The sequence below is a fragment of the Ixodes scapularis genome, unplaced genomic scaffold, assembly GCF_016920785.2.
Source record: "Ixodes scapularis isolate PalLabHiFi unplaced genomic scaffold, ASM1692078v2 PGA_scaffold13__105_contigs__length_92229423, whole genome shotgun sequence".
Taxonomy (NCBI): domain Eukaryota; kingdom Metazoa; phylum Arthropoda; class Arachnida; order Ixodida; family Ixodidae; genus Ixodes; species Ixodes scapularis.
The window spans coordinates 14,172,580-14,195,952 of record NW_024609839.1 but is presented as its reverse complement, the minus strand read 5'-3'; the positions used below and the strand labels follow the sequence as shown (position 1 = coordinate 14,195,952).

At 44.3% G+C, this 23,373-nt stretch overlaps 1 protein-coding gene across 1 annotated transcript in view; it reads right to left on the bottom strand.

The window, feature by feature from the left end:
• LOC8041959 (multidrug resistance-associated protein 1) overlaps window positions 1-23,373 on the bottom strand; it is a 122,663-nt gene that overhangs the window by 56,369 nt on the left and 42,921 nt on the right. The window contains exons 4-13 of the mRNA XM_040214456.3: window positions 20,949-21,110; window positions 20,179-20,353; window positions 19,110-19,364; window positions 17,154-17,219; window positions 13,528-13,665; window positions 12,080-12,226; window positions 5,012-5,096; window positions 4,696-4,889; window positions 2,391-2,567; window positions 1,383-1,550 (exon numbers count right to left, since the gene is read on the bottom strand). Of these exons, the coding sequence (XP_040070390.1) occupies window positions 1,383-1,550; window positions 2,391-2,567; window positions 4,696-4,889; window positions 5,012-5,096; window positions 12,080-12,226; window positions 13,528-13,665; window positions 17,154-17,219; window positions 19,110-19,364; window positions 20,179-20,353; window positions 20,949-21,110 (1,567 nt within the window). The remainder of the gene's footprint in view (window positions 1-1,382; window positions 1,551-2,390; window positions 2,568-4,695; window positions 4,890-5,011; window positions 5,097-12,079; window positions 12,227-13,527; window positions 13,666-17,153; window positions 17,220-19,109; window positions 19,365-20,178; window positions 20,354-20,948; window positions 21,111-23,373) is intronic.

The window sequence follows — 23,373 nt, the reverse complement described above, 5'->3', positions numbered from 1 at the left end:
CACTTTGGTCACTATCATCATCTGTGGAACGGCATCTGTGCCATATCAATGGCGGCCTTCTAGTGGATGATAAAGGAAGACGTTGAAGATGCTCCTAAGCGGATCTTGCGAGGCCTGTACATTCGGGGGGTCAGTACGACGCGACGTAGGAATGGAACACAAGAGCTACGTAAGCGTTTGTTTCTAATAATTCAGATTCAGTCAATCTGTGGGCGGCACACAATCGGCTTTAAAGCACTTTGGTGTACAGAATTTTCTCGAGGCACTTGAGTGGGTTAGAGCTTTGTTCTGAATGCAGGTTCTTGGTCACCATCGAACTGAAATTGATCAAGAAAGAACTCACACTGAACAACCTCGCGTGCCGTTGACTTTCGAAAGTGACGGTGCCGATCCAAGTTCATTTCCGCCATTGATATGGCAAAACCTAAACTGCTTTACAAACCACCAGATGGCACTGAATTTCGGAAAGGGTCTATTGCTTTATTATTTTTTGTCTCATATACCGAATTTTTTTGTCGTCCATACTTGGTGGCTGGGGACGACAGTAAGCGAAAAAGGTCTATAGACAATTGCAAGCCCAGCGGCCGGACTGGTGGCACCAACACGCGAACCGTGCGCTTGAACGTGGCCTTGACAGGCTTGCAATTGCACGTCCTTGCCCGCACGTACAGAGATATGGCGGTGGCTAGGCGCCCTGCTTGCCATCGTCTATAGATGGCGCACACAGGGTCGATTTTATAGACAGTATTCAATGGACGCCATATTTGTGGGTGCTGTTTACAGCGCATGCCCAGAAAGAGCTCATATCAATAGGTTGCTAAGACTGACACTCTTGACGGTGCGGAATGCACGTTGCAAAATGACTGTGGAAGCTCACCGTCAGCGCGCGCTCAGCATTCGCGCACACAGATATGGCCGCCAGTGAATACTCCCTATAAAGTCCCTCTATCCTGGGAAAAGTGACGCCATTCATTGTTGTGGAAATGATCGAGACACGTGCCGCGCTCCAATTCTGGGAAGAACATGGGGTCTGAAATCTAGCTCAGCTGCAGTGTAGCTCAGCGCTGCGCTGTGCCACCATGATCTTCCAAAGTGCTGCACGTTGCACGTGCTTCGTGCATTGACGCACTTCGGGCTACCTTTGAAACATGAAGGGCTTTACGATTCTCTAAAGCCTCTCTATTCTGGGGAACGTGGCACCATTCATTGTTGTGGAGATGCCCGAGACACGTGGCGCGCGCCACTTCTGGGAAGAACATGGCGTCTGAAATCTAGCTCAGTGCTGCACTGTGCCGCAATCATCTTCCCAAGGTCTGCACGATTCTAAAAGCACACACAGTAGCCAAACACAACAGAAAGGCCAGATGTATGTCCTCTTTCACCTTCGATTTCAAGGCGCCAGTCGGCCCCACAACATGTTCGAAGAGATGCGAAGCCACGTGCACGTCGACAGCGCTGAAGGGGTCGTCGAGGAGGTAGACGTCCGCATCGTGGTACACCGCCCGTGCCAGGCTGATCCTCAACTTTTGACCGCCGCTCAGATTGATGCCCTGCGAAAACCCACGCCTGGTGTCTCGAAAATTCACGTTTCTACATTTCATACTCGACGTGGTTTCACTCCTCTTATACATGGCTCGCACTGACGTCGCGTCTCGTACTTTGGATCACCACGAAAGAGAGAGAAGGAAGCTGCTTTCGTAGGAATTTTTAGTGAGGGGTTAATCTTCTATAATCTTCAGTTAGAAGAATAGCAACGTCTGTGGAAAATCTAGAAGACACGAAAGAGTGTCCTGGTAAGAAGGTAGTTACTTATTCCCCTCTTCTCTGATGGCCATCGAAGCGCTCTTTGTGTGACGTCATGTGCAAGCCATGTACACTCAAACCGAGCTCTCTGACATCGCACGACTGCGGTGGCGCTGCTGTCGGCACTCTGCCCGGGCAGACGCTTCACTTCACGCGAATCCAAGTTGCGCGCACGCGCAGTGCGCACACCTGGTGTCGGCAACGTTGACTTATTAGTAAACAACCTGAAGGTCCATACGGAGAGCAAGTCGTCTGCTTCTCGCGCAGGAGTTGCGGTGACGTCAGAAAGACGCCGAGCGCTGATTGGCTCTGAATGAAGGATAGTGGGTAGGCCTGAAAGCAAGCTGCCTTGAGGTCTACCCACTATCCTTCATTCAGAACCAATCAGAGCTCGGCGTTTTGACGTCATCACAGCCCCTGCAAACGAAGCAAATTTGGCTCCGCGTAGTTTAACGCAGTGTGTCAGAGCACGCAAAATGGAAGAAAACTGCCATCTTCCTCTACTACAGCAGACGTTCGTTCTGTGTGACACGCAGGTTTAAATAGAAATGAAAGATGGGTAGAGCTGTTGATGGTCGCCTCCATACCTTATCCCCGACTTCGGTGTTCTCCCCGGCGGGAAGCATTTCCAGGTCCGGCCTGAGGGCGCAGGCCTCCACGACCTGTTGGTACCGCTCCTCGTTCGCAGTGTTGGTAAAGATGATATTCTCCTTCACCGTCGCGTTCTGGATCCAGGACTGTTGCGCCACGTAGGCCAGTCGCCCCTGCAAACGAAACATAAAAAAATCGCAAAAAAAAAAGAACATAACACTTAAGTTTGCTCTAAACGAAAAATAGAAAATTTCCAAAATGCACTTTATTGTCACTGGCACAGTGCGAACGGCGGGGCGAGTCTTTCGAAGGCCCGGCCTCCAGCACGCGGTCCTCGCTTTCCACCGTGCTTTGACTGCACGTGCTCGTTTGAGGCGAACGACACTCCGAAGCGTTGTCCGAGGTAGGAAGCTGGCGCTAGAGGCGGCACAACTGAAGCTCCTCCCTGCTGTTCTTATTTGCTAGTGACGTCACTAGCAGCTTAAGCCTTTGACGGTCGCGTTTGTTTCCCCAAAATATGTTCCACAGTGGCCCGGTTTTGTTTCCAGAGGAATTTCATAAGAAAAGGTCAATGCAGCACTCTTTTTCCTTAAATATGCGGGAGCACGTAAGCAGTGCTTGCAAGCTTTTTAGCTTTAGCAGTATCAAATAAAAACATTGAAAGCTAAAAGTTGTCACTTTTCTCCCATTCGGTGTCATTTTGGCGTATCCGCTTCCGCGACACTCAGCGTCTTCAGGGCTTGCTTGCTAGAAACAGCGTCTCGGCTGAGACTGGGGGAAAGAAAGCACTGCCAAAGCGAGGGCATGATCGCTGAGCGTGTCTCAAACCGCGTCTCAAGACGCTCGCGCGCCCCAGCCTTTGCAGTGCTTTCTTTCACCCAGTCTGAGCTGAGAGTGCTGTTCTAGCAAGTCGGCCCACATTCCTAACCGAGGGTACTTTACAGAACTTCTCCGTCGGATGATGAGCTCTACTTCTTTAAACTTACCTCTGAAAAAGCGTTGCTCCAGTGCTTCAATTGGCACTAACGTAAGGGCGGCCGGTATGCGAAGTGCGCAACACGTGCGCGGAGAGTTTAACGTGAAAAACTATAAATAGCCCAACATTGCGAAACATCGAGCGACTATAAAGTCTACAGTTCACTAAAAACAGAGCAAATAGAAACACCTCTCGCGGCGTGCGCATTTTCGCATTTAGGCGGGTACTTTCAAATGCGTAATTACTGCTGTACACGTACGGCGACGACCGTCAAAGGGATTTAAGAAATGCAGCGTGTGGCGAATGCCTGGCATCTTGTTACCCCTCAGCAACCCATGAGATTCCGTTGTCCGCTGATAAGAACGACGAAGAAGGGATGCCAAAGCAAAGAGCGTGAGCGGAACGCGTTTTTAAACATGTCAATGACTACATCAGAATGTCCGGCGTATAGTAGGCTGCTCCATGGTCCACTCGAACTACAAAGCCTCTGTCGTCCTTGAACCGGTTCAGACGGTGTGAAGGACGAGTGGCATCGCAACCAATGGTCGTTTAGCTTTAAGCCGGGGTCACACTGCTTATCATATTGTACACACCCCTGCCCGTTTCGATCTGGATGAGCATCGTACCGGCGTGCGGTCGTGTATAACTACTGCGTGATGCACGTTAAAGACCCCAGGATAGCGGTTGTACCGCACTGGCTAAATTGCTCATCTACAGCTGGGAGACTCGTCGTCCGTTGAAGCAGACCAAGTTCTAGGCTGTATAAACACACACACAACCCAATTTTATTACAGAAGACAGTCTGCATACAGATTCAAAGGTGAGCCACCGCGAGATCTGTGCTTCAAATGCTTCATGGCAATGAGCTTACGGGGGACACTTGGCACGCGACGTTCGAACCACGGATATTACAGTGACTCGTATTTGCAAACTGCCTTTTGTATGATCTATGAGCAGTGTGACCACGGCTTTCGCGGCAAAAAGGTTATACTGCATTCTACCACTGACATCGCACGACCATTAGAGTAGGATACTGAGCGGTCTTTTATAGGCTGAGCGGTTGATAGAAGGATCAATTATTGGTCTTGGGACTCTTTTGTTTTTTGCCACGCACGGCATTTTTTTGAGTTCTGTTTGGACAGCCCTCTCTTTATAAGTGATACGGTAAAACCAAGAGATGTACGGCGGTGTTTCCACGGTTTTGCGTACGGATTTATGGAATTTACCATAAGGTATTATTGTCATTAGCGAGCGGAACTCGAAATGGAGTAGTTCTCACTCGTCACTATTGCAAAACGATTACGGGAGTGTGATGAGTCACTCACTTGTACGTCGACAGACCCTGAAACTTTCTCCAATGTCCCGAGGATGGCGTTGAGCAGAGTAGACTTTCCGCATCCCACGGGGCCCACAACAGCCACTAGACTGCCTTCCTTCACGTTCAAAGTCAGGTCCCGGAGGCCCGCGGGTTCCTCGCTCGCCCACGTGAAACTGGCCCCCTTTAGGCTGACCGCATCGCCTGAAGAATGGGAAAATAACCCTCTCAGAAAGTCCCTTTACCCACGCTTTGGAAAGCGAAAAAAAAAACAAAACAAAAAAAAACGTACACAGAGGCAAAGCTTTTCTTGTAAGTTCAGATACCTTTATCTGGACTTGCTCCAATCATCTTTTCGTCCAGCTCCGCTTCTTCCAAAAACGCAGATAACCTCTTGAGGGAGCCCAAACACTGCGGGGACATTAGAGACCACTCGGTCAGGGATTGTAGGTAAGCGTAGAGGGCCGACTCCACCATTGGGGAGCACGACCGCGGGCGCAAAGTTGCGTTCCGATAAGAAACCGAAACCTAAAAATTCGCCCAACGTAAGCGTTTTTTCGAAACGCCGTAAAATGCTGCCCTTACCTTACATTGTCACGAATGACAAATAATAAACCGGATAATAACTGGAGAAACTAAAGGTTTAACAGGGGAAATTGTGCCCAAAACAAAGTAAAAAAAAGGTTAGCGTCGGAGGTGTCGATGACGGAAAAACAGCAGGATCAAGCGCTCGGGCGAGACTAAAGCCTGGTTCAGACCACTGCGTTTGAGTGCGTTTGACTGCGTTGCGTCGAGGACCGAAAGCGAGACACCGGCACATCTGTGCTTTGTATGAAGCGCGGAATTCAATTGAAGAAATTATCTTGGCACGCGATATAAGCAGTAAGGATGTCCTGGTTTCTCGCAGCCGCAACGTAGTCAAACGCAGTCAAACGAAGTCAAAGGCAACTGTCTGAAGCAGGCTTGACTCCGCTCGTCATGCGGAGTCCTCCCTTATGTACCCGCGTGGGTTTCTGGACCATTCGACACGTAGAACATTTGAAACTCGATCACACGACAATGTTCTCGAGCTTAAGAGAACACCAAGTTGAAAGAATAAATAAAAGAACATTCCGCTCACTGGAATCGAACCTAGACCTTCCGCGCGACAGCCACGCACGGTAACCATCCGGCCACGCACGCGCTGGCTCGACCAACGCGCGTGACAATACCTGTCTAAAATGAGTTGATTTACTGGTTCCCGACGATGCTTAGCAAGTTTCTCGTTGGAGCCTTATGTTTATTTCCACTAATTAAAATTTTAGTTAATCATTTAGCTAATTATTATTTTCATGCAATTCCCGGCGACCCTCGTGGCCGGCAGTTTGTTCCCGGAAGGAGATTTTTTTTTCTCCACCAGTTTTACTTTAGGAATTTTTAAAAGCCATCGCTGAGACGCCCAGTATATACAGTATAAACAGGGTGGGACCCTATAGGGAGTAACACATTTGGCCCGCCTCGCAAAAAGCAAATTCCAAACGTAGATCCCTGAAATTGGGCACGGGAACTTAGCTTTGCAAGAAGTTTTACGTCTACCTTTTGAAAAGCTAAACTCAGAGGTGATATCATATCTCGAGAAAAACGGCGGCCGCGAATTTCCTATGCCCCAAACGGGTGCTGGTCGTCTGCACACTGGTTTGTGACCTTGCTCCCAGGAGGTCATTGCTCATATATTTTGTTAAAAGTATTAATTATCGCGATTACCTGGCTCATCGCCAGCCTCTGCTATTGGTTTTTAGCGTTTTTGCGTTCAGCAAGCCACCCGGGAGCGAGCTCATAAATCAGTGTACAGACGACAAACAGGAGCTGCTATAGGAAAACGCAAATACACGGCCTCCGATTTCGCTTTGTTTCTCATTTACTAGCTCAAAATTGAGCTCTGAAAAAAATAGACATAAAATTTCCGTCGAAACTACGTTCGAGTGGCCAATTTCATATATGTACGTTTAGAATTCGAACTTTGCAAGGCGTGCCATATGTGTTAGTCCTTACGACCGCACCCTGCATACTACATGGAGTAACTGGAGCGGGCTATACTCACTGACAGCCTAAGAAAAGGTGGGTGTGGTAATTCTAGAAGATATTATCATCAGACTGCAGCAGCCGATATGATGGCGACATCAGCCGATACAGAGATCAGGGAACCAATCACAAAGCAAGATGCCTGAACATGAGCCACGTCCCACGCTTATGAATCTCTCAGTTACTACAACAGCGTTCACACGATTAGGGTGCAATTCAACGACGAATAGGTCATACAAGCTATCTATTATTTCGTTTGCGAACAGCTACGGATTTGTTTTATTTATTTTATTTCATTTTGCTTTATTTTCAGTGCCGCACAAAACAAACCTATGCCTTTATAATGGTGCACCAAAAAATATCACATCAAATCCTCAAAACAGAGGTCTACATGATATCGCAATGAAAGAAAACATCAATGCACTCTCGAAATGTTTTTTTCGGGTCCAAAATTGCAAATATCGGCATTATGCGAACTAGATTCCACTTTGTTGAAAACCAGTTGCAAACGAATCATGGGATCAGTTTTGTACAAAGAAAACTCATCAAATAAGGAGTGAGCATGGCTTTTCCACTCAAGAACTCGAAAACATACGCAGTTCTGTTGCGCCGGTGAGTCTAGACAGCCATTTACACCCTTGCACAAGGACATAAAATCTCGAAGCATCCGTCTAGTAAACAAAGATGTTAATCCAATCAGATTACAAATTTTAATGTAGTCATAAAATACACTGGGCTGAAAATAACGATCATAAAACACACTTATAAATTTCCTTTGGGTAGGCTCAATACCAGACAATTTGGTCACTCCAGTGGAGTTTTGGTCGACTGAGACAAACTCAAGGCGGCTTGGTACAAGGGTACCAAATAACATGAAATAACAAAGTGAGTTTTCCCATGGCTATAAAGTGGAGTTTCGTGTTTTGGGTGGGGGGGAGGGGGGGTGTTTTTCTTCAAATTCGTGGGTGTTCTGCTGTTCGGTGTTAATTTTTAATGGCAGGCAAGAAATTGAAGTTAATTGGGTTGAATACAGACTTGTACCTATCTCAATGCTCTAGTCGAGATACTGTCTTTCAATTACTTTTCGAAGTATCTTGGTATCTTGCGAATACTTTTAATCGAGAGTACTTGTACTCATTATCTTGAATACATTTTTGGCATTCCGCCATTTTCCGAGTTTTTCCGTGTGAAGTGGCGTGGGCGTGGCACGAGCAAACGTGAACAATCTTCCGAGCAACCGAATCCTGCTGCTAGCTCCGATCATCTACGGTGACTTTGATTGAGCTCGTGAAAACATAGCTTTTCTGCCAATTGTGACTCATATTTCAGCCCAAAGTTCGTACAATGAAGGTTTCCCCTTGCCTTCCCAAAGGCGCCTTTTGTTTCGTAAAGTCCCCCCCCCCCCCCCCCCTCCAAATAATCGTCAAACAAGTGTGGGGTTTTACGGAAGTAAAGATGGCCACCCTGAGGCGCAACGCAGACCGGGAAACGACCTACGACAACAATGCAGACTGGAGTGTCAAGAAAATAACAAATAAAATAAAATAAAAAGTGGAGACTAAAAAAAAAACCAGAAATTTTTGTTTTGCTTTTTGCATATTTTATTCCGCTACGGTAAAACGACAAGGTTCTCATTTTTTTTTGGTCGCTAGTCCGTCACTTATTGCTCTCGCGAACACCGCCTGTGATAAGCAGATAACAGGACAGGAAATGAATTACGAGCTGGATGACCTTTCAAAGTGGCAACAAAGTGTCCCCCAACGTTGAGTGCCCTTCTGAACGCAACCTACTTGAAGAAGGTGCGGCCACTACTGTGGCATTATGTGGGTTCTCTTTGTTATCCATTCACTCATATCCGTATCCCAAGTTCGTTTATAGTGAGCTCCCCCTATAGGAAATATGGATTGTAGTTAATCGATGCGTCATGCGCCGCAGGACGTGATATTCAGCGATGTCACTATTGGCGAGGCGCTGAGACCCGTTTGTCACCCCCACACCTCTGTATACCCAACACAAGGCCAGTGCACATGCCCACAAGCCTCGTGGGCATGCTCCTGTCATCTTTTTGAATAGAATAGTGCTGGGCACAGTGTAATGTAAAAATACAAACAATTAGTGAAGGGACGTTAAGTGCCGGATCTCTCCCGAAAGCAGTCGTCAGAGGATTCGATCTTGACCCACTAGGGCTTTTGTGCTGAGCTGGGCACCGTGCTCGCTGCATTGTTCATGCCGGCTGGACATGTAACAAAAGAGACCCTCCTCTCCCTCAACGAAGAACACTAACACCAGCCGAACGCTGACACCGCGTTCGGTTATGTCAGCAGTGCGCTAAGTCATTGTATTCGTTGTCCCCATCCGTGTAGTTCTAAAGTTAACCGCTTGGGGCACCACGGTCTGATCTTCTCCCCAATTACTAAAGGGACCTCTTTCTTGTTGCCCCAGAAATGTCAGTTTCGTGACATGTATCAGTGATATTGCCACGCGCTTTGCCCAGCGAGCGCGTGGCCGAATGGTTACGGCGCTTGGCTCTCGCGCGGAGGCTCCGGGTTCGATACCAGGGAGCGGACTCCTCCTTTATTTATTCGTTCAACTTGATATTCTCGTAAGTTCGAGAACCTTGTCGTCTAATCAAGTTACGAATGTTCTACGCGCCGAACTTTCTACCCCGAATGTTCCAGAAACCCACGCGGGTACAATAGGTGCTCCGAAAGCGGTCCATAGTCAGTCTCGCCCCAGCGGTCGATCCTGCTGTTTCGCCGACATCGACGCCTGTGATGCTAGCCTTTCTCTATCTTGTTTTGGGCACAAGTTCGCCCATTAAACGTTTAGTTTCTTCAGTTATTCGCCGCCTCGGCTAATGTCATTCGTGATAATATCCTGCTCCTTACAGTTGGACTGCATAAAATAGGCCTGCGATACTTTTTTTTTTCTTTTTCCGTGTTATGTTGCGTGATAATAAGCCATTCTGGTAACCTAGATATCCGCAGCTGTATAATTGTCGTTGTCACTGACGTCGATACAAATTACGCAATGCGGAAGTATCTTCAAAAGTAATTGAATGACATTTCTAAGTGTTTGTACTCTACTCAAGATACTTTACGGTGAAAGTAACTTGAGTAGTGTTTTAAATACGTTATGAAGCAGGTATGTAGTACGTTAAATTAAATATTTTTATCGAGTATTTTGTCCAACAGTGGTCTAATGTTATAAAAAAACTGCATATCTATAAATTTTTGACACCAAATCTATCTCCCCCCCCCCTTCCACGCACACACACACACATTCCAATGAACCTCGATTGACCTCCATCGATGTCCTTTTTTTCTTCCGGTCAACTGAACTTGCACCACTGACCCAAATTACTTTGGTACAGAGAACAGAAGTCAAGGTACGTGTTTCCCAAGGAAAGAGGTAACCTTAACGGCAGTTGTACTATCTTTAAGGTTGCCTCTTTATGATTGTGTTGAAGTTCACAATTTATTTATATATATATATATATATATATATATATATATATATATATATATATATATATATATATATATATGTATATATATCAGTGTGTCGAACCGAAAAAAATACGGGTTCGGTTACGGTTCAGGTAAATTTATTTTGTTCCGGTTCAGTTCCGGTTCGATTAATTCGATCCGCGAACCGGTTCGCGAACCGGTTCGGGGCGCTGAACCGGTTCGCGAACCGGTTCGGAAATTATAAATGACAAATTGGAACATCAAAATAACAAAATCAAAATAACATCAAAATAAAAAAAATTGCAACATCATGTTCTAGAAACGTGTTATGAAATGAGCACACAGCAGCATTTAGGATTTACGAGATTGTAGAAAAATAAAATCCCGTGACGCGATTTTTTGTTTTTTTTTTGCACAGCCTTTTAATTCTTTTTCTTTCGTGCGAGCCGCGACCAGCGCAATACTGGTTCCTATGTCAAGATTCATGGATGCAGCGTTTATATTCCTAAGACTGAGTGGAAAAGAAAATTATGTAAGCGAAGTGTGGGTCAGTTGACGGCACTTAAAAAACAAATGGCATTGATAGCACATTCATTGTCAACAGCGCGTGGCCGAACCGTTCTGACATGAGCCGGTAACCGTTATTTTTTTTCCGGTTCAGTTCCGGTTCGGGTTCATCGCGATAACAATATAACGGTTCGGGTTCGGGTTCAGTTCCGGAAAAAATACCGGTTCGGTTCCGGTTTTCGGTTCGGTTCGGTTCCGGTTCGACACCCTGATATATATATATATATATATATATATATATATATATATATATATATATATATATATATATATATATATATATATACCGCAGATTAAGAGATTTTCCCCCAAACTAGCGGGGATCTTCCTATTCGAGGGCAACTTCAAATCGGGATTTTTCGGTTTTACCCTATCCTGAGAAAACCCCTTCGAGGGTTATTTATAGGAGTATAACAGTAGTTAGTGAAAACACAGAAACCTAGCTACGAGTGCTCTATCTTCTTTATATAATGCTATATGTATACAAAATTAGAAACCAAGATAAGTGCGAACTTGTCTTAACGCCGCTTTCGCCCACACCTCGCAATAACATTTTGTCCAACTTAGTACGTACCAGTTTCTCTAATATTGTTGCGAAGAAAAATGTTTTTTTTTTTAATTTGCATGACTTTTGCATTTGGGCAATAACTTGGTGAAATTTTCAGTTGCTGTTTTACTTTTTGTTGTTGGTGTATGCGTTTGTTCTGCGCGTGGTAATCATACACGTCTCGTTCAAAATGTGGTAAGCACTCAGTATTTTCCTTACTGTTAGTGACGGAGTAGACTGTTGTGTGAATTAATTGTGTTCATGACTAGATATATATATTTTGCTGATTGTTAGTTTATTTGGTACTTATTGTTTAGGGATTTGTTCGTCTTAGCTGCTTTTGCCTTTTGATCAAGCATGTATTGCATTAAACATATTAAATGGTACCACAACACATTATACAAGCGCCATTTTGTGTAAAACGTGGACACCCCAACCAACGCTCTTTAAAGCAATTAGAGTCAGCGGTTAAGGTATTAGGCTTAGGGTAATACCTAAGCCTGAACTAACACTTCGGTCGCTTTAGTCTGGCCGAGTCAGGCTCCTAGACACCCCACATGATATGGTTGTGATTAATCTAGTACCTGGTTAAGGTATTGTTCCTTTTTCGGCGCTCTTATTTGCAGATGCCGCAAACTCACTGGCAGCGCTGTGATAATACAATACTCGGGACTCGTCACGTCCTGCGTTTCTTAAACTTTCAGTGACTATATACAAGCTGCAATTGGCTTAGGATTGTCGTCTCTTACCCTAATCAACCTGGAGAGTACGTCCGGCAGAATGTACATCGGGAATCGTAGCAGCATGAACAGGGAGAGGCAGGTAAAGGCGATGGACGGAGTGAGCTGATTGGCTGGGCTCACCAGCAGGAAAGTGCCGAACGACGCCAGTGCAGCCTGAACAAACAAACCCACACAAACACACAAGTAATAAGCGTAAACAACGATCATTGCATGGCCCTTTATTTGAAGGAAATGAATGCTTTTCGCAATAAAAAAGCATTTTTCACACAAGGAATTTGCCGCGATTTTGTGTTATTTCACAAAATAGACCACGAGTGGCAGTAATTTTTTAGAGCCCAGCTCTTAGGCGCCCGCTTCCGGGTTAAGCGGTGTCGGCGTCGGCGTAACCGCGCGTTGCATTATGGGATGTTTCCAATTTAAAGTTAGCAGGGAACGTTTCCCGCTAAATTTAGTGGGGAAATCGACGTCACGTAACCTCAACACCAATTCAGTTCCCCCCCTAAATTTAACCAAGAAAATGACGCCACGACTTCATGTCACGTCACGAATTAACAAATTTAGCGACAGGAGGAGAAGGAGGAGGAAGAAGGGCATACCCTCCCCTCCTCCTCCTCAAGAGCTGCGCTCTCAATTCGTGTTACAGAGATTTGTAAACGTCTTTAACTTTTTGGTTCATAGGACGCTTGGCCTGTCCCGCTTGAGCTTCGAGCGCATACATTTTTTTGCTGCACTGTTGACAGACATGAGGTTAATAATTTGTGTGCAGTGATATCAAGGAAAAACATAGACACCGCTAAGCTCAAAAATTGTATTGTTTTCAAGAAAACTCGCGAAGGCAAAGCGCATTCCAGAGCCTCGTCTTTGGGCGCCCTTCCTTCCAACAAGGCTACGCAGAACATTCAATTAAATGTTATGTAATTATTATGATTTGTAGCATTACAAGGGGAGAGTATAAGGAAACAATGATTAATAAAGATATACACTCGGGAAAATGAAATACAAAAAATAGGTGAACAAGTTTACAAACTATTTCCTGAAAAGATCACAATCGATAATTTAAGCTAGAGAGGCTGGTAGGTGGTTCCACGTAAGGGAGGTGAGCAGAATAATATATTTAAGTGCGCATTCTAAGTTTTTAGAGGGATGCCAACTTTATGATTAGGATCCATACGCAAGAATACATAAAGGGGAAGTGAAATGGTGCGCTCACCCGATGTAATATTGTTGCAATCAATTTCATGAAATATAGGCGATTTCTTTGGCTCACTGATCGATTCGGTAGTATAAGAACCCTGGCAGTTCCATGATAGTTTGGAGATATGAAGTGAACCTTTTTGTTTTGTCTGGGTTCACCTGATGTAGTTACCTTTAATGACGATCCTAAACAGATTATGTGTACTCTCGTTTAGGGCGTACAATAAGAGTGGCATAGATACATTTTTCTTTTTACCTACCGCGTTTGGCGTTGCGGACCACACGAAAGCGAACGTTGACTGCAGGATGGCGTACTTCTTGAGCGACGAGAGTTCTTCGGCACGTGTGCGCTTCACCTTCTCCATAAAGGGAGGCTCCCAGGCGTTTAGTTTGATCACCTAGAAAAAATAATTTGCACAGAAATTATGTCTTAGGATTACGCTTTTGCGAAATATAGATAGAATAAACGCCGATCTCGCCGTACCGGTTACTTCTGTCGCATCGTGTCAAAAATAAACGCCGAAAACTTGAAAATTCAGATTTTGAAACGACGTGAAGACGCTCCCTAAAGCCGGGGTCACACTGCTTATACACTAAACAAAATGCAGTCTGTATGGAGATTCGAACGCTAGTCACCGCGAGATCCGTGCTTCGAATGCCGCACGGCAATGAGTTTGAAGAGAAAAATTGGCACGTGGCATTCGAACCACGGATATTGCGGCGGCTCGTGTTTGCAGAGTGTCTTTTGTATGATGTACGGGCAGTGTGACGCCAACTTAAATGAATACGGCAACAATTTGTTCTTCTTGCAGAGCACTGTATATCATGGTCAGCGTAAGACACGCCGTCCGCCGTGACTTACATTTTTTTTCCTGCTTCTTGCTTCTTGACTTGTGTGTTGGCGTCCCTCATTTACTGCTGATCTACAGGGTGTTTCGAATAGCGGCCAGGCTCTTTAAATTGACCGCAAAACTTGGCTTCGTAAGCTATCGCGCTAAGATTTTGTGCAGCGTTGCGCACAGGTGGTGCATTTGTTCTATAAAATTTGCGAAGTGCGAACTTACCCGAGAAAAAAAGTAAACAAAAGAAGAAGACTTAACTTTTTATAAAAAAACGCAGCGAAGCGGCCGGTTTTCAAAAAAATAGGGTGACCTATTGTTTGAAGACCGGTGGCTTCGCTGTGTTTTCATAAGAGTTAAATCTTTTTTTTTATTTTTTTACTTTTTTCTCGGGTAAGTACGCGCTTTGCAAATTTTATAGAAAAAATGCCCCACCTCCGTGCTACGCTGCACAAAATCGTAGCACGATAGGTTAAGAAACCAATTTTTGCGGTTGATTTAAAGAGCTGGGCGCTCTTTGAGACACCCTGTATAACAATTAAAGAACAAAACGTATGCATAAAAGATGCGACACAGCACCTTGAGACCGAAATAAATTTCTATATCTAAAAAAACAAACATTATATGGCTTCATCATGTGTAGCTGAAACGTCCACTGGAATTCCTCGCTATCGCGGCAGCTGTTTTCAATATAGCTACTCAGAGCGTTACAAAACAGAGGGCTTGGCTTGTGACGTTCACGCCCTCCCCTTCGCGATTGGTTCTGCATCTTTCGTATCAACTAATACTGTAATCTCATTGACTGAAGGTCAATGATCAGATACACTAGACTCGTTACGCTCAGCGTTTTTTAAGCAGTCAGTGACGGTTAGTTCTCTATGTTACCCACATAGAGCCTAAGCTTTGTCCTTTCCCTCTTAAACAACTTCAGAGATGTGGAGTTCGGACTGGCCACGACCTGGTAACCGTTTAAGAGTAGCGTTTTTTTTTTTTTTTTTTTTTTTTTAAATTTTAGTTTTTGACTGGCAAAATTCGATTGGAGAAACTTCGTTTTAGGATAATCTTTTGGAGACACCGTGATGGTTCCTATTCGCCTCGAGATCGAACCGTGCCGCCACTGTGCGGCCGAAATTGGAAACGTGCGAAAGCGGGGATACCGCCGTGCGTCGTCTGCTACGGGCGCACGCTCAGAAGCATGGACCTCGACGACGCAAGCCCGTTTCCGGCTGAGCTTGATATTCCTTATTAAATTCTTTATGTTTTTGTTGCCGTTTCTTCTTACTAAAGGTTGTGTTGTATCGTTTGCCATGCGTAGAAATTCAGCAAAGCGATTATTATTAAGTCGGAAGCTTCCATAATCTTAGTATGTTGTTTTTTATACAATCGGTGGTCCCACGTATTTTTGTTATCTCGCACAAACCGTGGCTTTCATAAAGCATTGAATGTTGAGTGGGTTTGTGGTTTGATTAGAAAATTAACCCGACTAATCGCTATCCTTAAAATAGACTAATCAATTAATCCGTACGTTGATTTTTTCCCGGTCATATTGCGTGAAAGACGTTAAAACTACATATTTTGTACTGGTTTTACTATGTCACAAATGGCATATTGCATTCCCATTCTAGACTTCACGCTGTGAGTCCTACATAAATATGATCACGGGAAGCCTTTTAAAATAAAGTATTTCTTAAGTTATTATTTAAACAGTATAATCACCCTCGGCGAAATGACAAGCACGCTGAAGTGGTTTACCGTGCAAGCTAGTGTCACAAAAGAAATAAAGACGTCAAAAATATTGAAGCCGGCATAGTTTACTGCTTGCTGACTTTCTCCAGTACTAGACTCCAATTGAATGTCAAAAAAAAAAAAAAAATTGAAATTAAAGCATTACTTGAATAATCTAAAAGTTAATCGATGAACTGCCCAGTCCCGATATAGGTTAGGTGAGGGCGGAGGGAGATCGGAAAGTCTCGTGAAGGTCGCTAGCCCTCATCAGTAAAAGAGTATCACTGCGGCCGATGCTGTCTGTGTCGTGGTGCGCGTCGTTTGTTGGGGTTGCAGAGTCTACTGTGTTTGAATACAAGATTATTTAGCCAGAAATGTATAGTATTAGCCTCTTGACATCCGCGGCCCTCACCAAGAAAATTGAAGGGGGTGAACCCACACTACCGAGAAAAGCATTTAATAGCAGGAACATTGTTGCGTTGCTCGGTTACACTCGTTTATTACAGTCACGGCAGATATATTAGAACAGTTTGTTTCACTTGTTTCAGTTGTCCTGCCAACCGTGCAGTTTGCAGATTTTAACTAGAAGAGACACTCACTCCTCATCGCAACGCAGTAGATTTGTTCAGACTCCAAAAAATTTACCCACACTATGGCACAGTAAAAGGGCAGAGGAACTCAATAGCATGGTAATTTCTAATACAACGCTAGCTTATCTTCATTCTGAATATTTATATTACTGCAAAAGCTTGACGTTAAAAAAAACATAGAAGCTGCGATTTCACAGCGCACAGTACCAGTATTATGTTAACTGGGTCGGACTTTATTTTTATTTTTTTTTATTTCCACGTTGATGAACCGATACATCCATTTTAAAAGAAACAAATATTTAACATAAATATTCCAGTTCAGCCGGAGACAGGCATCAGTCGTGGTGATCCATGCTTTCCAAAGTCTGCCTAGAGCAGACGACGCACCCACAGAAGCGATTATATAAATTTGGGCCGCACGCTGGTAACACGATTCGATCTTCACTGAAGCACCGAACAGTACTGCATCTTTTTCCGCTAGAATTGTTTTCCCACCGATGGTATGCGACAAAATAAACGGAAGAATCTACGCCGTCTCGCGCGCCGACGTGGAGAGCCTATGGGGCGGCCGTTCTCCTATCCCCGCTTTGATGATGATGATAGCGCGACCGTAGCGCCACCTCTAGGTCGATCTCGAGGCGAATACCTAGTTTTCTCGTCTCGAATTCTTATAGGAACAAGATTTTTTTTTTTTTACCTGTAGAATCCGTTCAATAGTCTGCGCAAAAGTACCTTAATTCCGTTAAGAACTTCAGTTGTCTGGCGAAGCCGTAAGTCCTTCGAGTCCATTTGCCGTTTCTGCAATTGAAAACCGCGAAAACATAAACGCCTTTTATTAATCTATGTGGGTATGCGCGAGAAAATGAAATCAAAATTTTCGGCCCGCATAAATGACGCTTTGTAGAAAACTGGAACTCTATGAAAATCTGAAGCTAGCGGGGGCAATATAACGCTAGAGTTTGAGATTATGACGTTTCCTGGATCAAAACATAAAACAAAAATAATATCTATTAAGGCATGGGATAGCGCTAGATGGAGAGGAAACGTAAGAAGAAGATTATTCATGCGCCGACATCTATCTAAGCCAATAGATGACATGGTGGGTGCTCGTGACATTTATTTCAGTGAAAACGTCGACTCACCAAGAAATACAACATTATTTTCGTTCCTGTTAACTTAATTTTTTCCCACTGCAGTAAATCCCATAGGCACCCACAATGTCCTTTCTTTGTCAGGCTAATATTAGGCTTATTTGATCTTGGACTAAGAGAAAACTTCTTTGTCTACTGTATATCTTGAACAAGGTGACGTAATTATCCCATAACACCTTTCACATTCTATCGCCACTGCTAGAGTTGCATTTTCGTGGAGTTTCAGCATTCTACGACGTGTAGTTTATCTGCATCGACTGAAAAATCTGGTTTTAGTTTTCTTTCACGGACACGGTATTGATAATAGTTTTTCAGAGATATCAGAGATTAAAAAAAAAAAAAGATAACTTGTGATATGGTTGTTTTTTTAGCCCTAGGGTTTAAAAAACCCTATCGGGTTCCGGGAGTCAGTAGCTAACAGATGAAATGTGATAATCAAATAGCGGATCAACTAAGAATTTTTGAATTTTCTATTTGATTGGTGGTCAATGGGGTTGTAGAATGGACGGTTGACCTCATTCTGTTCTAACCGTGAGGTGAAACTTTCAATAAAAATTTGCAAGGTGCGATGCTCAGAGGCACAACTGAACTTGCGAAGTGCGCCCGTGACCTAGGCTCTGCCGCTGTGCGCTTGCGTCGCACTGCTGACGTCACCCGCAGCGCGGACACGTGATTTCTGGCGCAGGCGCAGAGCTTCTGTTTTGACCCGTACAGGGATGACATTTCTCGCTCTGTTGCGCCCGCTACGGAGCTTTTTTATGCAAAAGTCCAGGTCACGGGTAGACCGTAAGTAGGTGTGGCGTCAATTCTAGAGCTACAATATGCCCCTAAAAACAAACAACAATTTTAAAAGGTAATTAAGAAGTTTTGTTAATTAACAAAGTAATCAACGAATCTCGCCTCTTTCATAGTGGCCCTCACGGGCACTAACAGCCCCAGGGCTAAAAAGAACCTTAAAGGGATGGTGAACCAAAATTTAAATTTCAAAAAAAGAAAAAAAAAAACAACAAAACAATGCAGGTGATGTAGGCGGGACGCTACAATCCCTACAGCACTATTAGTAAGGCGATATCCTAAATGGACGGCCGCATTTTTTGGAAAAAGAGGTCGAGATTGAACTAGGCCGACGAGGCGCGTGACCGTCAAGATACCTAGTTTCCTCCTCTCTTCGCTTCGCTCCCTCAAGGCGGCGAGGCGGAGAAAACGCGAGCTCGTTCCCTCTCCTTCTCGGAGAAACATGACGTCAACATTTTTGCCAAATGCGCCTCCGTTTTTGAAAAACACGGTCATCCGTTCGATATATGGCTGTTTGAGTGATGTTTTGGTGTTTGTAGCATCCCGTCGCACGCTTTTGCCGCGTGTTTTGGGGTATCCAGATTTTGGTTCACCATCCCTTTAACGGTAAGTTTTCTTCTAGCTAAAAACACCGGACTAATTTAAAAAAAAAAAAAAACTCCGCCGTGAAACTATTTTGCGAAGCACGTTCCTGGAAACTCGAATAGAGAAACATTTTAGAGGATAGTGTCCAGTCACCAACCTGGTACTTGTCGCAGAAGTGGGCAACGCAGGTCGTCGCGAGAGTACTGGCAAGCATGGTGGCCAGCGTGGCCAGGCTGGAGGGACCCAGGTATTTCCACAGGAACACCATGGTCAGAACTATGCGGAGCGGAACCCCCCAACAGTTGTGGCACAGCAGCAAGAACTGTCCCACCTGCTCCACATCGACGGACATCAGGTTCATGATCTCCCCTGCAGTGTACTGGCGGCGGGAACTGCTCGAGATACGGAGGACCTGTCGCCAAGAAGCCGTGAAAAAAAGATTGCGAGAAGGCACGCATCCGCTAAGCTACAATCTGAGAGCTCAAGAGCTGCAGAGGGTCCAGCTCTTGCCATTCGAGGACGGCTATGGTTGCTGGTTATTGTTTCACTGGAGGTCGAAACGTATAACAAGTTTTTAACATCTGGGAGTGCATGAATCTTTCATGTTTCACACGGTAAAGATATATATGTTGACTCTTCAGTTACTCACAGCTTGAGAAACTTAAGCGTGAAGCGATTCTCATAGCCGTCGGCCACTAGAAGAGATGTGGAGTTATGCTCAGCGCTATGGTGCTGAGCATAAAGTTTCACCATGCTGAGTGCCTCAGTGCAGACTGCTTTCTTCAACCTAAACATATTTTCTGCCTAGTCATTCGTCGAGCTCCCTCCAATGAATGTGGCGATATTTTCTGTCTCAACTACATTGCGGTAATGTAGGTACTCCAGATTGCTTAAAGTAATAGACATTGAGAAAATTTCCAACCCTATCGTGAGATTTTATTTGGCAAATTTTCAGCAAATTGCCAAATATAATTTCTGTAGCAATTTGACTGCGCGTACACACGCCAAGCTCGTGTGAAGCCAAAGCACGAGTGAAGCTAGAACGTTTGGGCTAGCATCAGTACAAGCGAAAGACCTTTCGAAAGTCTTAAAGTTCTCAGTGAAAAAAATAAATAAATATTCGGTCGGTAATTTAGATTTTTAATTAAGTTAACTCGATGCAATGGATTTGCGGTAAATTTGTTTTTGTTTCTGCCACAGTGGCGGAAGTAGCAATATAAATTTACCTTTTTATATAAGGCAGAAGTAAGCGCGGACTGAACTTTGTAGCCTCCAAGCGCCATGAGGTAGGCCGCGTGTGCATTTAACATTCCTCCGACAAGCTGAGAAAATGCGTATGCCGAGGCATATGCATAGCCATGCCAGCTGTCTTGCTTTTCTTCAATATACACCAGTAGGTATCTGAAAAACAAAGAGCGTACATTAGCTTTTACAAAAAGCAGTTCAAGATTTAAAAAAAAAAAATCCGAACATAACTAACAGTTCTTCCAATCAGTTTATGAGACGAAAAATGAAAGAAGGCTTACTTTAGCATCGGGCACAAATGAACGGTGCAGATTGTATCGATGACTGACTAGTCACAGTCATATTGACAATGAGCATGCAGTAACAGAGGCGACTAATATTTGTTTCCCGGAAACGTCTGCCTCCACTGGTTTGCTCAGCTTGCTTTGCTCTTATAACTTAGAGCAGCTCACTCGTTAATTCTATAGTAGTTCACGATCCATATCTGAGGCGTGATCAAAGAGTTCAGAGACTACTTTTGTACCGTAATCAAAAAGTAGCGAGTAATGCGAGGTGTGTTCAGCACTCGCCCTTCAATATTTATAGGAGATAAGACTATTTAAAACTTCCAATTATCAGCGCTGATCTACCTTCGGACCTGGTGCTCACCAAGCACTATTGTGATAGATCAGTTAGCAGGCGCTGACTGAACACCGTACCGGCCAACGATCCTTATCACCCTGTTATCGAATGATAAATCAGTTATACTTACCCCAGCATCAACGGAGGGACGAAACTCATCAGAATCCAGAAGAATTCAAGTATTGCTGACGCCAATACTTCCCAGCGGCATACTTTGAACAGAACAGCAGAAAGCGATCGTCTCTTGAGAGCATGCGTCTCAACAACGGCGTCATTTTCGTACACATAGGCACTTTGAAGGAACAAAAAGAACAACGTAATTAGAAACTATACTTATGTTGGTTGTCTATTGCTTGCCTAATCGCAACTCTAACGCCCTCTAGATGGCGAGACGGTAGTCGAAAGATGGAGGACGAGACGGGGATAGATTCTCCAGGATTTCCCTCGCGACTGCTTGCTGACGCTGGTCGCTGTGCCAAAAATTAATTTATTTGGCTACAAATACGAAGCGGTCGGGGCAGGAGCTAGCATATCGCAGGTGACGGAGACGTCGAAGCGCCTCTTTTGAAAACGAACATGTTGATTTTTAAAAGTCGCAAAGAGGAACAAAACAATCATATTTTAACGCACACACTTTTTCGTTAAAACCCAAGGGTGCACAAACGCGGCAACCAGAACCGCGCAGTAATGGCAGCATCTGGCCAACAATCCCCTCTATACCGCCTCCGTCTCAGTACCCGCTCCTATGGTTCTTCGTTCATCCGTGAGAGGGCGAGCGACAACTAAAATTGCAAACAAAACATTTTTTTTTGTTGTTGTGGCGGCCGCCTTGTTCAATTTTGACGTCAAGCAGTTGGGAAAAACAAGCAAATAGATTTTATTTTTCTGATTGGAATTCAAGGAGTTCGTGCCAATAGTATTAGTTTTTTTTTCTTCTTGGTTATACATTTTATTGTACTCATGCTTAAACTATTTACCTTAGTGTTTGCCGCCCCATCCCACCACGTAGTATTTCAGCATGGCGTCGGTTGCCTCTGGGCTTAAGCTAAAACAAAGGATAGAAGGTAGTTCCTTCTTCGATTGAAACGAATTGGAGCTCACGACTGCAACTCGACCTTGGAAAGGGGAAGTCTTCCAACGCAAGCAACTTTAATGTTTCACGAGCGAAAAAGCGCGGACGTTTGCGCCTTTTCTTGGGCTCTCCGGGGAGAGGAGGAGAGCCCGCGGATAGCTTTATTCTGCGCTCAAAATGGGAGAGGGAACACGTGTCTGTACCTTCCATTGTATTGCCAAGAAAAGTTGTCGCGGAGTATAGCGCAGTGTACACCCCTGAGCAATATGAAGGTGAACAGCCGTCTTCTTGTTTTTGACGCCCCTGCAAGTTTTGGAACAAGCTCTGTTCCAGAGGAGGGCTAGAACGCAAAGTTTAGACCCCAAGCGACGTACCATTTGAGACGTTGAGAGTTAATACAGCTTTAGGGAGCCGTAAAGAAGCAAGAAACCAGGTAAGGCGTTCACCTTCATATTGCCGGCGGATGTACATAGGGAAACAATGTACCGGGCGTTTCACCAAAGATCGTCCAGGCTTCTCCTTGGTCGCGGTCTGCGGGAAATTAATAGATATATCAGAACAATTTTGGGGCTTTAAATGCAATAGACGTCGACGAAAAATATTCCTAGGTTTTCCGGAGATTAATCAAATAATAATATTAATAGAAAGAAGACGCTTACGAAGTACAAGATGGTGCAAATTGGACTCTCATTTGAATGACAATCTGCGTTGCAATTTCAGCAAATATTTTTTTAATACAAAATCTTTGGTCAATGTTTGTTGAAACACCCGGCAGATGACGTCCCTGTAACTTGGAAGGGACATAAAATCAAAAAAAGAAAAGACGGAACTGCATTGAAATTTGAGACATTTATCATATTTTTGTTTATTTCGGGGGGGGGGGGGGGGGGGGGGGCGGGGCAGAACTTATAATAATATTAGAAGATATTAAATAGGTGTCTGTGTTTGTCATTTTCTGACTGAACTCAAGCTACGCGCTTTAAGCGCCCCTAAAATCCCAATTACGATTGTGCATGCGCGACCTATTTCCGTGTTCAAAACCTGATCAAAAACTGCTGCATTCCCTTTTCTTAAAAATAAATAAATAAAAGAAATAAAAATTGGCACCAACTCCGAGAGCTTGGATCGCGCGTTAAGGACAAAAATAGGACGTCGTTATTGCAATTCTGGGTGTTGTAGGCACTTAGTCGTGCCATAATGTAACGAGCATAAAAACTTTTCTAGTACACTTATAACGGAAAATTAGCTGAAACAAAAACAAATAATAACAAAAAGTTAGGGCGCAAACAAGCTGGTGAAGGTTTAACATTTTAGACAATAACTTTTAGGTGTGTTTGAGACTTCGTGTTGTGTTGTCCTTTTTGCCACCAGTGTCGGAGTTTCGTCTAAAATGTTAAACAAATAATAATCTGATTAAGCTGATGAAATAGCCGCGCTTATCGCAACAAGTTCACAACATGTCCAAATGCAATCGTGAACGATA